This window comes from Syngnathus acus, chromosome 2, assembly GCF_901709675.1.
Source record: "Syngnathus acus chromosome 2, fSynAcu1.2, whole genome shotgun sequence".
Classification (NCBI taxonomy): domain Eukaryota; kingdom Metazoa; phylum Chordata; class Actinopteri; order Syngnathiformes; family Syngnathidae; genus Syngnathus; species Syngnathus acus.
In genome coordinates, this window is record NC_051088.1 from 11,980,492 (window position 1) to 11,998,593 (window position 18,102).

An 18,102-nucleotide genomic window follows, 5' to 3' on the forward strand; every position below is an offset into this window, starting at 1 on the left:
ATCTGACTCTTGCCTCAGTGTTCTACTCTTGTCCGGTAGGGGGCAGTGATGCGCATTACGGGGAACTGATACAGAAACCTAACCCAGCATGAAGAAAATAGCTATCCATGTTGATAGTTGTCAGGCTCCCCAGACACTCAACAATTTGTACCAGCAATTAAAAATGAATTTCCCCATAATATGTAACCAGCTAAAAATTTTACGTTTCAGAGACACCGTCCAAAATGTTGCTCAACGTTTATTTGAAGAACTAGCAAAGAGAATCCACACAGTCATCATCACACATTGACAAAACTAAATAAATATTCACCGTCACTTTGTTTCACACATCACTTTGTTCATCGACATATCTGTGCACTTCAATATTCTCAGTGAATTGCAAAATACGCAACACATGTATAGTTGTCAAAATCATAAAAACAAGCACCAATAAATAAATTAATAAACAAAAGTCATCAGTAAATTATTTCAAAACTTTCATATACAAAATGTTCGCATTTCCTGTAAAAAGATTGCAGTTTTAAATAAATAACTTTATAAAACCATTCATAGGATATCTTAAAATATTTCCTTTGTTCATCAGTGCAGAGAAAAGTGTTTCCTATCATGTTTACTTGAGTTTAGTCTCCTGGTTTCAAATCTTCTCAAGTAACACGTTAAAAATAAATAGTGAATAAATAGTTAAAGACCCTGTAAAGTGAAATTAGCAATTTGTTTCTAAATACATGATACTTGCTTGGTTAATTAATAAAAATGTGCAAAACTCAACTGTAGTACTTTGAAAAAAGTTGTATAGAGTGGAGTTGACCTTCACCCACTATATATACATAAAAATGTCATGCCTTTGCTACTTTTCGCAATTACTAGTTATTTGATTTAATTCTACCACTACAGCTTGCTGTATTTGATGAACTACTAACTTTCCCTTAAGTGTCTTGTTAAGTGTTCCTATACCAAGGCCCACGGTGTCCCGTTTGACCACGAGCTAGTTGATCGCTAGCACCTCTCGGTGTAGCGTGGAAAAGCTTCGTGATGACCAGGTGGGATATTTTCCAAACATGTGTAGGCATTAAAACGATGGAGGACGTATAAATATATTTGAGCGACAACGAACATGAATACAACCACATCTGAGACCTGAGAAGGGCTGGGTTGTTCATGATTTCGATTTTACTTTGTATTTTTTTCCCATTAAAATTCAACAGGTTTTTAAGCTGTCAAATTTCTGACATTAGTTTCACTTTACGGGGACTTTAATAAATAATAGACAAACATGATAATACGCGCAACATGAATAAATATTCCATAATGAACCCAACAATTGCAAATGACAAATAGTTACACAGCAATAGTACCAATCAATATAGAAAAGACTAGTCCAGCAGGTGGAACGTCACTATGATCTTACAGAATACTACTAACATTATCGAGCGGACGTCGGATATGTTCTGCTACACACTTCAGTGTCATCACCTCGCAGTTTGACTGCAGTGTGTCATCATCCTCTGGTGTGTTCCCACTCTCATTGTCCTAAAGCAACATGCAAACAGGAGAAGTATACACAAGAACAAAGAAATATACAAAGAACAGATGGCAATGAGAAGATTCCTTCACTAACTATCTCTGGAGGACTTTTTGGGATCTCTCACACCTCGATTCCCTTGACTGCCTGGTTGATGGACTCGAGCAAAGCCCTGTTCTCAGGGTTCTGGTAGCAGTCCTTATTGGTGAACATCTGAGTGAGGGTCTCCACGTAGCTGTCAAAGTTTTGCTCCGACAACGGCTCCTGCTGAATGCAGACAGTATAACAATTGGTTCTTTTTAAATCCTTAACTTCCATCCATCCATTCATTTTTGTGTCGCTCACCATGGTCGGCAGTCGGATGTTGGCCAGGCTATGGATCAGAGCCTGGCTCAGGCCTGACAACTCCAGAAACAAGGCCTCGTTTTTCTCTTCAATTTGCTTGTTCTCTTCCTCCATGCTCTTCAGGTTTTTCTCCATGGAAGAAATCTACAACAGAGAAGACATCTATAAGTCAACAGAAGATCTGGTCCAGATTACGCCGCCGTGTAGTAAATTAAGTGAGCCTGTCCCAGAAGAAGTCAAGCGAAATGTTTTACAGAGCTTGGAATCAATATCAAATCTGATTTTCTCAAGACTTTATCCTTCACATCACTTTGGTTTATCTTCTATTCCATCAATCCACAAACCATCTTTCATAACACACTATCAAAGGTCATCAATACAAAACATTTTTTCTAAATGAATTTGATGGAAATGTTGCTCATTTTTCCTAAGACCATCAAAATCACTCACCTGAGTGTGCAGGTTCACCATGTCGGCCTCCATCTCCGAATTTGACTCGTTCAGATCGTTGATCTCTTCATTGAGTTGCTTGATATCTTCATCGTTATCCAGAACTTAATCCAAGAAACGACACGTCAGTACATAATAACTTTGGTTTTCAAAAATGATTTTTGAAGTCTTACCATCACTAGCTCTGAATTTGGCAGTGATATACTCATCTCCAGGGAACTTGGCTTTCTTCTTACTGGCAAGTGCTCTGGGACAACCAGACAAACTAAGAAAAAGCAAATCAATTTCATAGTCGTACATTTTTATGGCATCAATAGTTTATTTGAACCAATCGTACGTAACATGCACACAAATATGTCCGCTTTTGCAAACTGCGATACCTGCGGTGTGTCAGAAAACTCCCATTCGCATGACCAGACCCATCACAGCCAGGTGTCGGACAAGTGGGGCCCTCGCTCTTGAAAGTCTTCCAGGAGAAGGGAGCACCGTTGAGAAGACCCTCCTTCTGTCGGCGCGCTGCCAGGGGACAGCCGTAAGCGCTGCGGTGGGTGGCATACTTGCCGCTGATGTGCCCAAGACTGTCGCAGCCAGGGACGGGACACCTTTACACAATACCACAGGAATGTAAAGAAAAATCATCCACGGGTAGCCCACTCATGATCAATAATCAATAACTACTCAATGCCAATCAGCTTCAATCGTTGCGTTGGTTCCCTCACCTTAACAACTCAGAGTCTTCTTTGTCATCCTTTGTGGGGTTTGATTTGACTCCACCTTTCTTGGCTCGGGGGCATCCAGACAGACTAATAGAGAGGACCACAAAGGCATTAGCAGATGAAAGATCCAGAAGAACACAGGTGAAGACCATTTCATACCTTCTATGTGAGGCATAGTTTCCTGTGATATGGCCTGATCCATCACAGCCGGGAGTGGGACACCTAGGATGTTCAGCGACCGTCTGACTTAAGTTATACGCTTTCATGATCTTTTGACACAACCTATTTGTCCTCCAAATTATCATTAAACTGAAGAAGCCATCAAATTGGATGGGATATAGAAAATGGGAAAATAATCATATCGTTAACTAAGCGATAAGAGGCATATTCTCCCATTCACGCTTGAGTCTTTTTTTGTTTTTTTTACACGCTTGCGCACATTCAAGCTGCAGCGATTCTCCCGTCTTGGCTTCTGACACACCCACCATGCGTAGCCTGTGAATTCCAGCGCAGAGCATCAAATTTCCCCAAAAAACAATGACAGATCATTTTAAAGAAAGACCTATCTATCCCAATATAGCATTTTCCCTTAAAATTGCTTATGATCTATTCTAATTTCTGCTTTCAAGATTCTGAGCAGCCATAAGATACTAGTATCGGCCTCATTCGCTCGTTATCTGGTATCAGTACTTGCCCTTCCTTACATTATTACAATGACTGTATCATTTGTGATCATCATATATCCTCACACATATTGGATAGTTAGTAAGTATATAGTATGGAAAGGCTGTGCCCCCCCCACTAGACCACATCCACGTGTCAGCACAAATCACCTGGTGACAGTCATCACCCACCATCGACGACTACAAAATGAGCCAAAACATGCACTATGACGCTTAGTACAACCTCCAGAGCACGCAACAGAAAAGATTAAGTCAACCCCAAAAATGTTCTTTGCAATATTATGTCAAATGTACCCCCACTAGTTTAAACATGGCATTCTGATTAATATTTCATTTGTGGAATATGAGTTAAGCAGCTAAATGTACCCCTTTTTCCCCTCTCAGGGGGCGGGACTTCCATTTTGCCACTTGCTGTCGACTGAAAATGACATCACAGTTGCCAGGTCTCAGGTCACAACCAATCACAGCTCAGCTTCAGGAAACTGTTGAGCCGTGATTGGTTGTGACATGAGACCTGCCAACTGTGATGTCATTTTCCATCGACAGCAAGTGGCAAAATGGCCGCCCCTGAGATAGATCAAAACAGGTGGATTTTGCCTATTTAATTCCTATTCCACAAACATTACTCAAAACACTGTGCTTTGACTAGTTGGGTTGTACAGAACATATTATTACAAAGAAAATCTTTGGGTTGACTTCTATGGGAGATTAGAATAGATTGGAAATAGATTCACCAAGGAATCACCAGAGTGCGGACATTTCATGAAGGTATGTTAATTGGCACTCACACTCACTCACAAAGTACGCAACAGCGCACCTTTTTGTATTTTCTTGACTTAAGCACATAGGAGAATATGCCCCTAGGAGAACATGATGAAGTTGAGAGGCAAAAGACAGCACACATACTTAAGTTCAGCTGTGTGGGCAGCCATGAGTGTCCGTAGTGATTTATCTGCAAGAGGACAGCCTGACAGACTGGAAGATTAGAGAGAATCTATCAGAAAACAGGCCAAGAGTAGGCTTTTTGGAACGGAAGACTGAATGAAGCACAGCCTGAATTAAACTAGACAGCCAGACAAGACAGAGAGAAACACGCTTGTCTCTTTTCTATCTCATCCCTTTTAGAGCAGCACTTGTTGTCGTCACAATTACAAGCATGCAAAACCTATTCAGTCATGATGTCATCAGTTTTAGCAAGACTGCGCACCAGGATATCTGAGAATACTGAGAATACCGTACCGATTGCATTCTCAGGCCACTATCGCTCTGGCTTACCTTCGATGCGATGCGTAGTTGCCAGTGATGTGTCCGCTGCCATCACAGCCTGGAGTTGGACATCTACAATGTCAAGGAGGGAGGGAACAGGTCAGTGTCACAACTACAGCTAAAACATTCTTAAAACATTCCCCAAATGAGAAGTGTTAGCTTTGAAAGTAAGTTAGCTACACTTGACCTCAATGTGTGTGTGTGTTTGTGATGAGCCCATGTCATAAAGAATGTGTTGTATTAGTGTAACAATGCAATGAAATAGAAAAAAAAAATCTTTGAGGAAGAAAGTTATAATCAAAAAGGTATAGGTAGTAGACATTTTGATTTTAAGTTCAAATTTAGTCTTATAAAATGTGTTTATTGCGAACTAACAACTTTATTCTTCTTCTTGACCTAAATAAGGGTGAGCAGATTTTCAAAATTCAATATTGTGATTCAAATTTAATTGCTGTAGTGTAGTTGTTGACCCTTGGTAGGTTAGTGTATTTGTTGACCCTTGGGAGTGTTATTATTACCTTGGCGGTTCAACAGCGCTAAACAAGTCAATGCCCTCATCATTATCCAACTTTTTTTTTGCTCAGTCCCAGTGATATATTTTTCATTGGCATAACAAATTGTAAAATTGTAAAACGTGAAAAATTATGTTCATTCTGACTACATTTCCCATGATTCTAAGATACAAAAGCAGGAAGTAGTTCCCCTTCTGGTCGTTCCAGTTGCAAAAACATTATGTGGGCAAATTTGGTTGATAAATTGGGGGAAGCTCCAGTGATGGCAAAAAAGTGGAGCGGACAGTCATTTGCAAGCAAACAGACAAATGTACTTACACAAGGATCTCCTTTTTGCTGTCTTTAGGCGGAAACTTGACTTTGAAGCTGCTGGTAGTAACTTCCCCAGGGTACTTCCTCTCCTCTAGGTTCTCCGGGTTCTCCTGGTCCTCGTCCTCAGCATCAGAGGACGTGTATGAGGTGGCTGTATAATCTACCTGATGACAAGTTGATAAGACAAAATTCTCCAGTGTACAGTTTCCGTACATGATTTCTATCCAGCGTGCTCAGTGGGTGACTTTGAGTGGCTGTACCTCATCGTGGCCTTCCTCCTTTACTCCACTTGATTTCGTAAAGTCGAGTGGCCCCTCCCACTCAGGCTGAGCGTGGCCCTGAGATGACACACCTATTGTGTGTTGAGAAGACGAGGAGGAGGACGACGAAGGCTCCGGAGACTGCATGCTCTCTCGCTTGTTTTTCTTTACGCTGAGGTCCAAGGTGCCGTTCTCGTCCACTTCGATGTCAGGCTCCTACATGAACAAAAGAGAAGCTTGTCAAAGAACAGCAACCGCCCCGTCGGCTGTAATGGGAGTGGAATCCGTCGAACCTCGGCGCAGGGCTCCCTGGGATTGGCGCTAAGGCTCTCCGGTCGTTCCCAACAGCGAGTGGACAGGTTGAGGATGGCCGTCGCTGCCATGTGAGCCGCCTCGGCGTCTTGACTGCAGTCATACTCATTGGAGGACAAAGTGCTGTTGGAAATGCCTCCTGACCCTGTCCCGCTTGGGGAAGAGGCCTTAGGGAAGGATTTTGCTGTGTGGGGAAGAGGCAGAGCCGAGGTTAGCTTCAACATTTCTTCCAACTACGTATCAATAAGTAATGTACTGTACACATCACAGCACATTGCAATGATCTCCAGACAGAGACACTATGTGAGAGTGACTGAGAGAGATCAGAGCAATCTCATTAGCTGCTTTGTAAAAGCTTTGTATGATGTCATTGCCACATGGTCGGCTCTTATGAAGAATATTTGTGATAAAATGTTAGCCCAAATAATGAATCTTTGACAATCAAGAAAATGTTTTCCTAAAATGGACCTCATTAACTTGTAATTGAGTAGCACTGGTATCGCGATATTGTATTGCGTGGTTTAGGATGTTTCACTTACATTTGAAGGCTTTGGGTGATGTTTCAGTGGTGGTTGTCTTTGGAACAAGCATACGCTTTCCAAACACCTGGACATCAAAGCTTGCATAGTCAAAAGACACCTTGGAATATTTCTCCAACTCTTTGGCCAGGTTTGCTCGTGGTGTGGTGGTGACCGCATTGGGCCCGTAATTGCCATACTGAGGGATCTCCAGCTGTTTCACAAAACACATGGGCCTAGAAAGAAAAACATAGGAGTGACTAATCATCGCACCTTAGCAAATATTATTGGATAATAATAATAATAAAGATGCCGGACCTGAGCACCCTGTCCGAGTTAGATGTGGGTTCACTGACTGAAGTTTGTAGATGGACCTGCTTGTCCTGGTTCTTGTTCAGCTTAGATGCTGCAGCAATAGGGCAGCCGGACAGACTGACAAAATTGACACATCCCGACGTTTAGACCATTGAAATAAATTAACAAAGAATTTGATGGCAGGTTTTCACGAGAGAACTCACAATGCATATCTGCATGCAATTCCTCAAACTTTTAATTAAAATGGAAATCATCAAATCCCAAGATGATAATAACATTCTGCAAATCCGACAATACAAATTGTTTAACTTCATTCAAATGGCTGCATATTTCTGCTAAAATCATATTTTAAAAACATAACATTAATCAGAAAACATATGAAAATCCTGGATGATAATCAGTTCAGCAGTTTATGCTTAAAACCACAAACACAAAAATTTGATTTTCTTCTTGATACAGTAGCATGCATTGTAAAAGAGCAGTATGTATTAGTAATTTAATATTAAATTGAAGCACCACAATGTCAATAAAATACTCATTATTCCCGGATATAAGCATAAAAATATTAATAACCTGCGGTGTGTGTTGCGGTTACTGTTGACATGGCCTTGACCCGTGCAGCCCGGAGTGGGACACTTCAAGACGTTCTCATACATGGCCAGGACTACAGACACACAACGGATACAAACTGTTCAGTCTGGTTAGATCGAAAAGCTGAAACTGTTAACAGGAATTGAGTAGTAGCACACACAACAGACAGCTAGTGGCATACTTAACAAAGTTAGTCGTGTAGTAGTGAATACTCTTCTATGCTAACCGGAACGTATAGTTCATGGTCAGTGTTGTAGTAGCAGATTAAAAGGAGCGTGCCGTCTTGTGTTCTTACCCTCTGGAGGAATTCTATCCTTGTGAGGACATCCGGAGAGACTCCGATGGTGAGGATACAGTCCAGTCACGTGACCTGTCCCATCACACCCCGGGGTTGGACACTTGACTTCCTTCTTCTCTGAATAGGGGAAGGAGGGATTCATTTGCACTCTATCGATATGAATCTGCACATTTTGATGTGAATATTAATATTCATACAATCCCGCGAAAGAGAAACACGGGCTACCTTTGCTGTAGTGGGCGTTGCGTCGTATCGCTGCTTCTGCGCTTTTGCCGGGGCTGTTGTATGACTGGTAGTCTTGGGAGCTTTGGGCCTCCTGGCCCTCCTTGCCCTCCCCAGCTTTCAAGGCGATAGCCTTCTCCAGCAGCACCAGGTTCCCTCGAGTCATATCCCAGTTCTCAGAATCGTCGGTGATCCCCGAGCCGTCTGAGACGCAGTCGCGGTCGTCGTCGTCGTCGTCTTCTTCGTCGTCGTCGTCCTCGTCCTCTTCAGAGCGCACCTCGATCACCACTGTGGTCGGAGAGGCTTTGCTAGAGCATTGTTCGTCAACCCCGTCGTCCTCTTCTTCTTCCTCCTCCTCTTCCTCTTCTTCTTCCTCCACCTCTTCCACTTTGCCTCCTTCATCCTGAGGCTTGGCCGCTTGGTTCTCCTGCTGCGTTTCGTCTGGCTCTTCCTCACTCGTGGGTGTGCAGACTTTTTCTTCCTCAAGCGACTCCTGAGATCCTTGACTGCGTGGACTTGCTGAGTAAGGCGTATCACCCTCTTGGATCCTCTCCTCTTCTTCTTCTTCTTCCTCCTCCTCCTCCTCTTTCTCCTCACTCTTTCCCTGGTCCTGTGTTGACTCGTTGGCCTGATTGATGTAATGTCCAGTGGAGTACTGGTGATCTGAATTTTCCTGGCTTATCGTCTGTCTTTCCACTTCCCTATCCGCTACAAATCCAGTTGGTTTTTCAATCTGCTCTTCTGCTTCGTCCTCCTCTTCCTCCTCTTTTGTATGCTCAACCTCAGTTCTCTCAAAGTCTCTATGAGGGTCCCCTGCTGTCTCTCGCTTGTCTTCATTTTCCGTCGTCGTATCCGGTTTCGCCGCTTCATCATCAGACGATTGTTGTTCAGTTGGCGATTTCTCATCCCTATCGGTTTCCTCAGCCACGACTTCATTGTCAACCTCCCAGGTGATGCTCTCCTCATCCTTGGTTGTAGCACAAACAACTGTTTCTGCGACCACAGTGTCTTCTTTTATTAAAGGGCAGTCGTTTTCTGTGAATCGAAAAATGTTCCGTTTATGTCATTCTATAATGCAATATATACGTATAGCAGTTCATACAGTCTTCAAAAGTATAAGAACGGCAAGGTCCTTTTGTTGTAGAGTGGAGAATTGGGTTTCAGATCCAAAGAGACAAAAGTTCTGACGTCCAGCTTCTGTTTCAAGGCATTTATATTTAATGTTTTAAACAACTCACGACAGAAAAAAATGTGAATTGCATGAAATAAAAGCTGGACTTCGGGACTTTTGTACAACAAAATCAAAGGAATTGAGCCATCTTTTTTTAGGGGGGGGGGGGGTATATGCTTCGACTCACTTTTTGACTCTTGTCTGCTGCTTGAATCTTTCTCCTCTTTGAGGTCATCCTCCTCTTTCTCATTTTTCTGGTCCTTCTCTTCCTCGTCCTCGTCGTTGTTTATGGATAAGTCGTCTTCTGCCTCCATTAATGTGGACTGACCTTTCTTCTTGGGAGAAGATTGGTTCTCCTCAGCCTCTGCCTCCTCCAGCTTTCTCTTCTTCACAGTCGGACATCCCAGCGCACTACGACATTACATAATGTCTCAAAATGACTCTTATCTGCCTTGGGCTCTGTATGACTTCATAGTGGCTATCCAGTCCTACCTTCTATGCCTTGAGTATCGTCCGCTGACATGACCTTTGCCATCACACCCAGGGGTGGGGCAACTGCTACTGACAAACAACAAAACCGTAGCACGTCAACAAGTATTCACGTCAACGAAAATGTAGAGGGGAAAAAACAAATCACTCACGTCAGCTCATGCTTCATGTCATGTCCTGAGAGTTCTGACAAAACCGAGGGGAAAAAAATGTTGAAACATTCATTTGGCCGACACTGCCAAAAGTAATCAAAGTTATGTACTGACCTCGAATGCCTTTGGAGCGGGTTCGTGTTCGTGTCTCTGTAGTGTCTTGGCTCATCTGGACAAGAGAAGGACATTAGTGGTACACAAGTGTTGCATCCTTTACCACATTCTACATAAACTTCAAATTCAATGAACGCTAATGTACTTAAAATGTAACAACTCCAACAAATGCTTATCAATTGTTCCAAACGTATTGCTGTACACACACACGCACGCACACACACACACAATCACACACACACACCCACGCACACACGACAGAGTTCGATCCTGAGCCATTGTGATAATGTCAAAGTTTCCTAAACAAGATACTGAAAACCCTGGTTGCTCCCGATATTGTTTTTTTTAACTGTCCATAACAAGTTAGTTGCCAAAACAAGTCACTTAAAACATGTATATTGTGCATAATCATATTGAACATTTAATGTGGGTCACTAAAATTACAGTCCACCCTGTCATTATGGGGTAACTGTTCCTTTAAAAAAAAAAAAAAAAAAAACCCCAGATGTTTTTAGTGACATTATGTTGTTTTTCTTCATCGAAAGCCCAAACCAGCGTGGATGGTTCCAAGATGAATTTTTACAAATGTTTTGTAATTGTCATTATTTGTGGAGATGATATATTTCCGAACCAATGAAGTCACCGATGGTGAATTGCCTGACTTTTATGCATTCACAGTTCGTTCAATTCCAACTCAGTGATGTTGCAAATGTGAGTGTGAAAGCGCTGCAGTCTGCATTTTGCCTGAAGTCAGCTGGGATAGGTTCCAGCTTCCCCTGACCCTGATCAAGAAGCGGTACAGAAAATGGATGGATGGATTTCAGAACCGCTAAGGTCGACTAAAGTGATTGCTCACAAGCTCGACTATCTATGTTGAACTTTTGCACAGCTTTACTGCGCACACAGAGGCGTCGCACCCACGGGGGTTGTGGGTGGTTCAATACACACTTTTCCTAGCGAAAGGATTCAACACCCACACATTTCCTCAACTCGAGCCGGACAAACGTCCCCCACACTTTTCCACGGATAGCTTCACCTCTAAATGCATTTAAAACGTGTAAAATACACATTTGTATTCGACAAGAACAGGAGTTTTGAGAATGTTAATCTCTGATCATCCATCAAGTATTAGTATGTCAAACTGCAATCGTGCTTGACTCACTCTACATTCACACCGTCATGCGATAAGATTGAATTACATGCGGAGTGCTTCTTGATCATCTGGATGTGCGCACAGCACTCATGAGAATCCGACATTTTCAAACAGGGCTTAAAAAGTGCCTTCCAGCTTGAAAGTGAATAGCAGTGAAGGGGCTGCATCCTTTTCAAGCATTCCTACGATTTTCCACTCAAAAGTCACAATCCAAATTTGACTTTGGCCGACAGAAATGGGTTGCTCAGCTACAAACAGGCCCGTCTCCTAAACGAGCTATTTCCTGTTGTTATTTACGTCAGAGAAAAAAAAGGCCAAACCATTGCGGACCTACGTGTTCCGTGACAAACTATTAACTCGACTGGCTTTTGGCACGTAGTCGCCATTGTTGCCGCTGCATAACCATCAGCGGCAATAAATGTCGTTCGAAAAGCATCCTCGCGCGACCTCATGATTCGTCAGTCGCGTTGAAAAGTGGGTCGCCCGACACCACGTTTGTCGTCCACGCTTAATGTAAAAGAACCGCTGGGAAGCCGAACCGGGCCTTCGGAAACGCAGCCAAATAGTGCGCTCCGTGCTTGGTCTTTGTCAGAGAGAGAAATAAAGCCTTACCTTAGGTTGAGACTAATGCCCTCCCCTCCCCCTCCTCGTCGACATCGCCAGCTTCGTGTAGCGATGTTTAATAAAGCGCTCGAGCGTGTCTTTACAACTTGGCCTCCATCTCTCAGCCAGCCCGGCAAGTAAAGACCCGATCGCTCGGACCAACTCAGCACCTTGGAGAGAAATCACTTGGGTGGACAGTTCGAGTTCAACCTTCAGTACCATGGACAGAAATTTGTCTGCAACGCCCCCCTGCGAGCGAAAGGGAACTGCGGCCCAAACACATGGAACCCATTTAAATCCCGTGACAGCTACTACATTTACAAAATAAGTGGTTTTGAAAATTAAAGATGACTGGATGGATAGTATTTGTAGCAAAAGAAAAAAGGTTATTTGGTAAAATCACAAAAATATATTTGACGCCATTGTATCGCCAAGAAATAAAACAAGGCAACAACAATTCCTTAATCATTAGCGCGGTGCAAACGTGACTTTTGCGGTTGTTTTTGTTTTGCGCCACTGACATATAATCATTTTCATGTTCATCCGTAATTTCTTAATAAGGAGGCGTTTGAAATATGCTTTGACAAAGACAAGTAGTCATATTTAAAAATATGACATACAAACTACACTGCAGTTTATTTTATTGCTCTAAACTTCTGTTAAAGTGCATCACAACTTAATGACAATAAGAAAATGTGGATTTTTGGCTGACAAATTTTAAGAACAAGGAGGGTGACAACTGCCTTACACTAGAATGATTGTCTGAGAATAGTTTGGTTGAGAGAGAAAAAAACAGACGTTCATTAATATGCATAGCTTTAATAGTAGAAATACAAAAGCCAGTGATAAAACCAAATAATTTTAAAAACAGACGTTTATTAATATGCATACATTTAATAGTAGTAGCAATAGAAAAGGCAGTGATAAAAACAAATAATGTTAAGGTTACCTTTTTCACATGTAACTAAAATCCAAGTAACTTCAACATGGACACTATATAACATTTGAATATATCACATATGAATAAATAAAGACAAACATTTGCTTACAACAGAGCAGATCCATATTCAACACGGTATTAATAATAATTATTTTCAATGCATTTTGAAATGAATGTTTGATTCGAAATAATCAGGACATGTAGTGTGTGCTAACAATCATAATTCCAAATATGTATGCAAACATTAGTTCCTTGACTGCATCTTTTCGGACTTCCATCTCATCTTGGCAAAAAGTATAGACTCAACACAGTCTACATCATCTAGATCACGGCTAGTCCGTGATCCTAGACAGAGAATACATATATCTGCCAGCAACTGACAAAAATCACAGGATTAAACGGTAGAAAATCCAGGAGACAAATACAACCCAGTGGCTTGCCCAATTAAGTTCTGACCACCTCTGAATGGTGTGGATGGCTGCGTAACCCTGCAGAGATGCAATAAACAAGCATATAGTATTGACATAGTAAAAACACCATAATTCCAAATGGTCTAAAAACAAAACTGCATTTTCATTTGAAGTCAACAATAGTTTCAAATAAGTCAGCTCATAATAATAAATAAATAAATCAGTACGGGTAAAAAATATTTTCATTGTCTTTAGAGCCAACTCACATCCAAAAAATGACTTGCTGTCGACTGAAAGTGACATCACAGTGCACAGGGGCTCGGCTTGCAAACGTCACATGACCAAACATAATGTCTACAATTTTTGATTCTTTGAGTATTTGGATGAAAGCATGTCAAATACACCCAAAAACAGTTTTAAATTGTGGGACACTAATTTGTCACCTTAATATTAGGCTTGTAAAATATATATATATATCATGCTTTATCTCTGAGTTATTTTTACCTCTTCCACTTCCTCTTCAACACCCGGATCAAACATGGAGCCCAAGTAGGTGAGGTGGAAGATAGCCAAGAAACTGAAAACTAGGTTGAGCAGCATCACCCAATACCCCTGCAAAATAAAATGAATTAGACAAAACAAACATCATAATTCTTGTAATGGATTTTGGTAAGCGGTGCAGATGAACAACCAAATGAACAAAAATGTATTTTGTGTGAATGCCAATACTGTGTATACAATATGTGAAAGTTACAAAGGCAGTGTACCTTCTTATGTTGATGGCTGCAGTCAGAGGGGCAAGGTCTGGACAGGACACAGGCACTGAAGATGGCAGCGAGCCTCTTTCTCAGGACTGAGACGAAGAAAGAAATATACATGCAGACCGTGTCACGTATGTCATCTGTGCTTGGAGATGCAAGTGTTTGTTTATATGAGAGGGTGGACAAGTGTGTAATTCACAGATATAAATGTTCTGTTAGCCATGCATGCTATTTACTTGCTAATAGTAGAACGGCCACAAGTGGGCGCTCTAAGTATACGTGACTAGTATTTGCAGCTTTTGTTAGAAGCCAATACATTAAAATAAAGTTTGTATTAGAACATTCCAACAGGTAAGACAAGATAATACTCATACCGTGTTCAACATATGTGATGAAGCCTAAAGAGAGCAGCACGGCTCCTAGGTGGAAACTCAAACCCTGAGGACACACAAACTGCATGTTTAGCTCTGGAAATGAGTAGAGTTGCTTTTCACCGTGACAAGACAGCCAAACAATTGGAGAAGATCGAAAGAAAAGATACAGCGATGGCTTTCAAGTTCAATTTGTTTCAAAACACTTGGATGTCAAAACATATTTTCTCAATATTGATATCAGATTGACACCCCTAATTTTTAAATAAGAGAAATTGCATTCTACTTTATTGTATTTTTGAAAAAAACAATAATGATTCATTGATTAACGGTACATAAAAGCATGACTTTTTCCAGAAATGGTTAAACTGCCCAATCATTATTTCAAGTGACCTGTACTCACATGTAGTAGAGCGCTGGCTGTGTATGTGACCAAGATGGCTGGAAAAGTTCCAAGTTTCATGGCATTTTTGAAGATATCTGAACACAAGAACACAAAGTGATGCTATATGTGGACTACACCATCTGCATGTTTATATGAAGGGCTTGAATATTGATTATTGTGATGTTGAGTGTTCACGCCCTGTTGAACGTTCACACAAATTACAAGCGATAGGTTTTGACAATTTGAATGACACACCTTTGTTAAAGGAGCAGACTTACAAATTTTAAGCCACTGTGACATGGGAATATTCCAGGAAGTCACTACCATAACCATGGAGCGAGGCATTTCCACATTCAGGGGTTTGACCACTTCCATTTCCCTGTGTAAGTATAGTACAAAATTATGAAGACAAATTTGAACAGGTTTTGTACTTTAAACATTTCTACATCTCATCCACACCATGTTATGTACTGTGCACTTTCTCCACAAAATGAATCCTCTCTCTAAAACTGCTTTCATTTCAACAGCCTCCACCAACTTTGCCTTGTCTATGTTACTCACCACCTGATGTTGTCTTTTTCCTCAATGTGGCCAGCACCTGCCAGCATGCTGGTGCTTTCGCTGAGGTGCCCCACAAAGTAGTTACTGAAGTGGAATGACAATGCATTCTCATAGGCACTTTGCCACCTACATAACACAAAATAGTTTACTTAAAAAGAAACTCACAAGTGTTCCTGGAAGCTTCCCAAGACTCGAAAACGCTTTATAGGATCATTTCTACCAAGCAACAAACAATGGATGATGTCCTTTTTGTAGCTACTGTACTATATATGGACTATAGAGACCTAAATTGGCTCCTATAGTATCATTCAATACACTACGACCAATACAGCTAGTGCATGTTTTCTGTCGTGGGTAAATATAAAAAAATATATGAACAACAAATGTCCTCACTTGTGAATGACAGCATTTCCACTGATAGGGATGAAGAAAAGGAACAGGTATGGTGCAATGCAAGAGGACACCAGCAGACACATTTGACTCTTTAAGAGGCTGAGGAAGGAACAGCGCAGCCATAACCAGCTCTGAGGAAAGGAATGTTTTAAAAACTTGAAAGGACAACAAATAATCACAGAACCACTAAGAACTTCTCACCAGTTGCCTGCCAACAATAGCAGTCTTGTATGTTGAAAAGCTGATCCAAGGCCCGAAGACGACGTTGCCCACAAAGAGAACATAGCCAAGAAACTCAGTTGGCGTGGGCAAAGCGCTGACTGCTCCTCTGTCCAGGTCAAAGGCCAGAGAAATGGCTTTCATGGCCACCACCATCTGACTGCCTCTCAAACAAACACAAAATCACAATTTAATCAAGATGGAAGACATTTCAAGCTTCAAAAATGTTTTTTGTATAAACAACTAAATTCCAAGTTCCACGTGCTGTCTACTATTCCCCCATGAATCTTCCCATAAGGATTATTCAAACCTATTTCGGGGTCTCTATTTTGGGACATGCCACAACCTCCACAAAAATTGGAACTCTTTTAAGACCTTTTTGCATAGTTGAATAACAAACACATTTGGCGGCGGTATGAAGAGTAAAACATTTACCTCTGATCTTATGCCAGGTTACCGTGTCAATTAAATGCAACTCTCTGAAAAAAGAAAAACAATGCTACTTTTAAATCTACTGCATAACAAAACCAAACAAAGCATTAGAACCAAGAAAGAAATAGCCGAAATTCCAATGATGTTGGGATGTTGCATAAAACAGATAAAAACAAACAACAATGATTCGCAAATACTTTTCAACCTATATTCAATTCAAGCAGCAATATCTGGATGCTGTCTGAGATATCCTAATTTAACAGTGTTTATTGTGACAGAACCGTACTCCATCACATCCACTCTTTGGTCTACCTAAATAAGGAAATCAGAAACAGCAACCCCAACTAAGTACATATACATTTCCAAAATGTTTTCTTACCCAATGAGGAGGTAAATGAGAATGGCAGCGGAAAGGAAGAGGCCTTTGTTGCTGGAGTGTCGAACAAGAAGAAGAATGAGGTAGCAAAGCAGACTGAGTAGTAGCACCCACAGCATTTGCAGGTTAAAAAAGAGGAAAAGGCTGAAGATCCCCGCAAACATCGACACAACATGATTCACAGAGGACACGCCTCCTGAGAAAGATACAAAGGAGAGCATTTAGGATTACAATTCATGTGGACATTGGTTTGTTGTTTATAAGGCTAACTTCTAAATTGCCGATTGTAATTAATCGGGGAGGAGATGCTTACCCAACCTGAACAGCAGCCTAGTGAGAAGACAAATGAGCAGAAGCCTCCAGATTTGTTCAAAACCCTGCTGGAGTGTGCTGACTCCACAACTTTCGGCCAGCTCTATCAACACCAGGAGCCTGTCGAACATGTCCATGGTGCAACTGCACAAACACACAGCAATGAAATACATCTGGTATTGTTATGTGATTAATTTACTGGATTACGGTTTACATAATGCACAATTAGAAACGAAAGAGGCAACACAAAAACTGCTCAATGGCAGGCGAGATAAAATAACAACATACTGTTCATGTTCTTTGAAGTCCATGAGAAAAAAAAGTGCAATTTTGTTTTTTTTTACCAAAATTGTAATTTGAGGTTTTTTTTGGTAACACGTTTTATCTTGCTTATGATGGAGTATTTTCTTGATTTATTCTCTAATAATAAAAGTTGTCCTTTGGCATCTTGTGTTACGCTCTCGTTGTTATACTTACATTGTTAAAAACTGCAGGTTCCACTACAGTACAAAAAGTTGAATGACTCATATGTCAGGACTGCACTGGAATAATTTTGTTATTTCACTTGCAGTCGCGTAAAAAAATAGTCAATAACATTCCGAACTTGTTTGCACATGCACACGTTTACCTTGCGTCAAATTTATTCACAAGGAACAAAGGAAATCAGCAGACCAAAAAATAGCATGATGGAGGAATCCTTAAAAATCCGTTTTATTCGTTACTACGAGTATGCTGGATTATGAAAAACAAATGACTGCAACATTTGGAGCAAGCGCCAAGATGCACTTTAATTTTATAGAAGTTTCCTTAGAACTACACAGCGCTCACTACTGGATCGGAGCGCTAGTCAAACATTCAAGATTGTCCTCTCCAAACACATATACGCTTTGTGTAGCTATTTAAAAATGTCTGTGCTATTTTTGTTAGTTTGGTCTTCC

General features: G+C 41.1%; 2 protein-coding genes across 8 annotated transcripts; both read right to left on the bottom strand.

The window, feature by feature from the left end:
- Positions 1 to 225: 225 nt before the first annotated feature.
- On the bottom strand, positions 226 to 12,244 carry myt1a (myelin transcription factor 1a). Of its 5 annotated transcripts, none has more exons than XM_037272219.1 (22): positions 12,014 to 12,244; positions 10,249 to 10,303; positions 10,135 to 10,177; positions 9,986 to 10,054; positions 9,681 to 9,904; positions 8,326 to 9,357; positions 8,098 to 8,217; positions 7,785 to 7,875; positions 7,215 to 7,328; positions 6,918 to 7,132; positions 6,360 to 6,562; positions 6,067 to 6,282; positions 5,813 to 5,970; positions 4,992 to 5,054; positions 4,623 to 4,691; positions 3,193 to 3,255; positions 3,037 to 3,120; positions 2,698 to 2,919; positions 2,491 to 2,582; positions 2,318 to 2,421; positions 1,868 to 2,011; positions 226 to 1,786 (listed from the first exon to the last, which is right to left on the bottom strand). In XM_037272219.1, the coding sequence occupies exons 2-22, from the start codon at positions 10,301 to 10,303 to the stop codon at positions 1,646 to 1,648; spliced, it is 3,522 nt and encodes a 1,173-aa protein (XP_037128114.1). In that variant the 5' UTR covers positions 12,014 to 12,244; the 3' UTR covers positions 226 to 1,645. The 5 variants fall into 5 exon arrangements, with proteins under 5 accessions (XP_037128114.1, XP_037128105.1, XP_037128096.1 ...); XM_037272210.1 differs by having other exon boundaries at positions 226 to 1,789; XM_037272201.1 differs by having other exon boundaries at positions 226 to 2,011; positions 9,986 to 10,051.
- A 616-nt stretch (positions 12,245 to 12,860) lies between these two features.
- On the bottom strand, positions 12,861 to 17,966 carry LOC119118035 (protein-serine O-palmitoleoyltransferase porcupine-like). Of its 3 annotated transcripts, none has more exons than XM_037244760.1 (13): positions 17,793 to 17,966; positions 17,166 to 17,308; positions 16,856 to 17,048; positions 16,480 to 16,523; positions 16,027 to 16,208; positions 15,826 to 15,956; positions 15,433 to 15,558; positions 15,150 to 15,250; positions 14,890 to 14,966; positions 14,490 to 14,553; positions 14,127 to 14,207; positions 13,859 to 13,968; positions 12,861 to 13,432 (listed from the first exon to the last, which is right to left on the bottom strand). In XM_037244760.1, the coding sequence occupies exons 2-13, from the start codon at positions 17,299 to 17,301 to the stop codon at positions 13,331 to 13,333; spliced, it is 1,347 nt and encodes a 448-aa protein (XP_037100655.1). In that variant the 5' UTR covers positions 17,302 to 17,308; positions 17,793 to 17,966; the 3' UTR covers positions 12,861 to 13,330. The 3 variants fall into 3 exon arrangements, with proteins under 3 accessions (XP_037100655.1, XP_037100639.1, XP_037100648.1); XM_037244744.1 differs by having other exon boundaries at positions 13,859 to 13,966; positions 14,122 to 14,207; positions 17,793 to 17,965; XM_037244753.1 differs by lacking the exon at positions 17,793 to 17,966 and adding an exon at positions 17,642 to 17,784 and having other exon boundaries at positions 13,859 to 13,966; positions 14,122 to 14,207.
- Positions 17,967 to 18,102: the final 136 nt, after the last annotated feature.

What these genes read in the sequence shown, in the direction of transcription:
- myt1a (XM_037272192.1), bottom strand. Translation starts at nt 10,303, where the DNA reads ATGAGCCAAGACACTACAGAGACACGAACACGAACCCGCTCCAAAGGC. An exon ending in ATCACCCAAAGCCTTCAAAT is followed by an intron (nt 6,563 to 6,917) that starts GTAAGTGAAACA and finishes TTCCCCACACAG; the next exon opens with CAAAATCCTTCCCTAAGGCC. An exon ending in CAAATTCAGAGCTAGTGATG is followed by an intron (nt 2,422 to 2,490) that starts GTAAGACTTCAA and finishes TCTTGGATTAAG; the next exon opens with TTCTGGATAACGATGAAGAT.
- LOC119118035 (XM_037244744.1), bottom strand. Translation starts at nt 17,301, where the DNA reads ATGGACATGTTCGACAGGCTCCTGGTGTTGATAGAGCTGGCCGAAAGT. An exon ending in CTCATTTACCTCCTCATTGG is followed by an intron (nt 16,524 to 16,855) that starts GTAAGAAAACAT and finishes TTCTTTTTTCAG; the next exon opens with AGAGTTGCATTTAATTGACA. An exon ending in GCAGCCATCAACATAAGAAG is followed by an intron (nt 13,967 to 14,121) that starts GTACACTGCCTT and finishes TTTATTTTGCAG; the next exon opens with GGGTATTGGGTGATGCTGCT.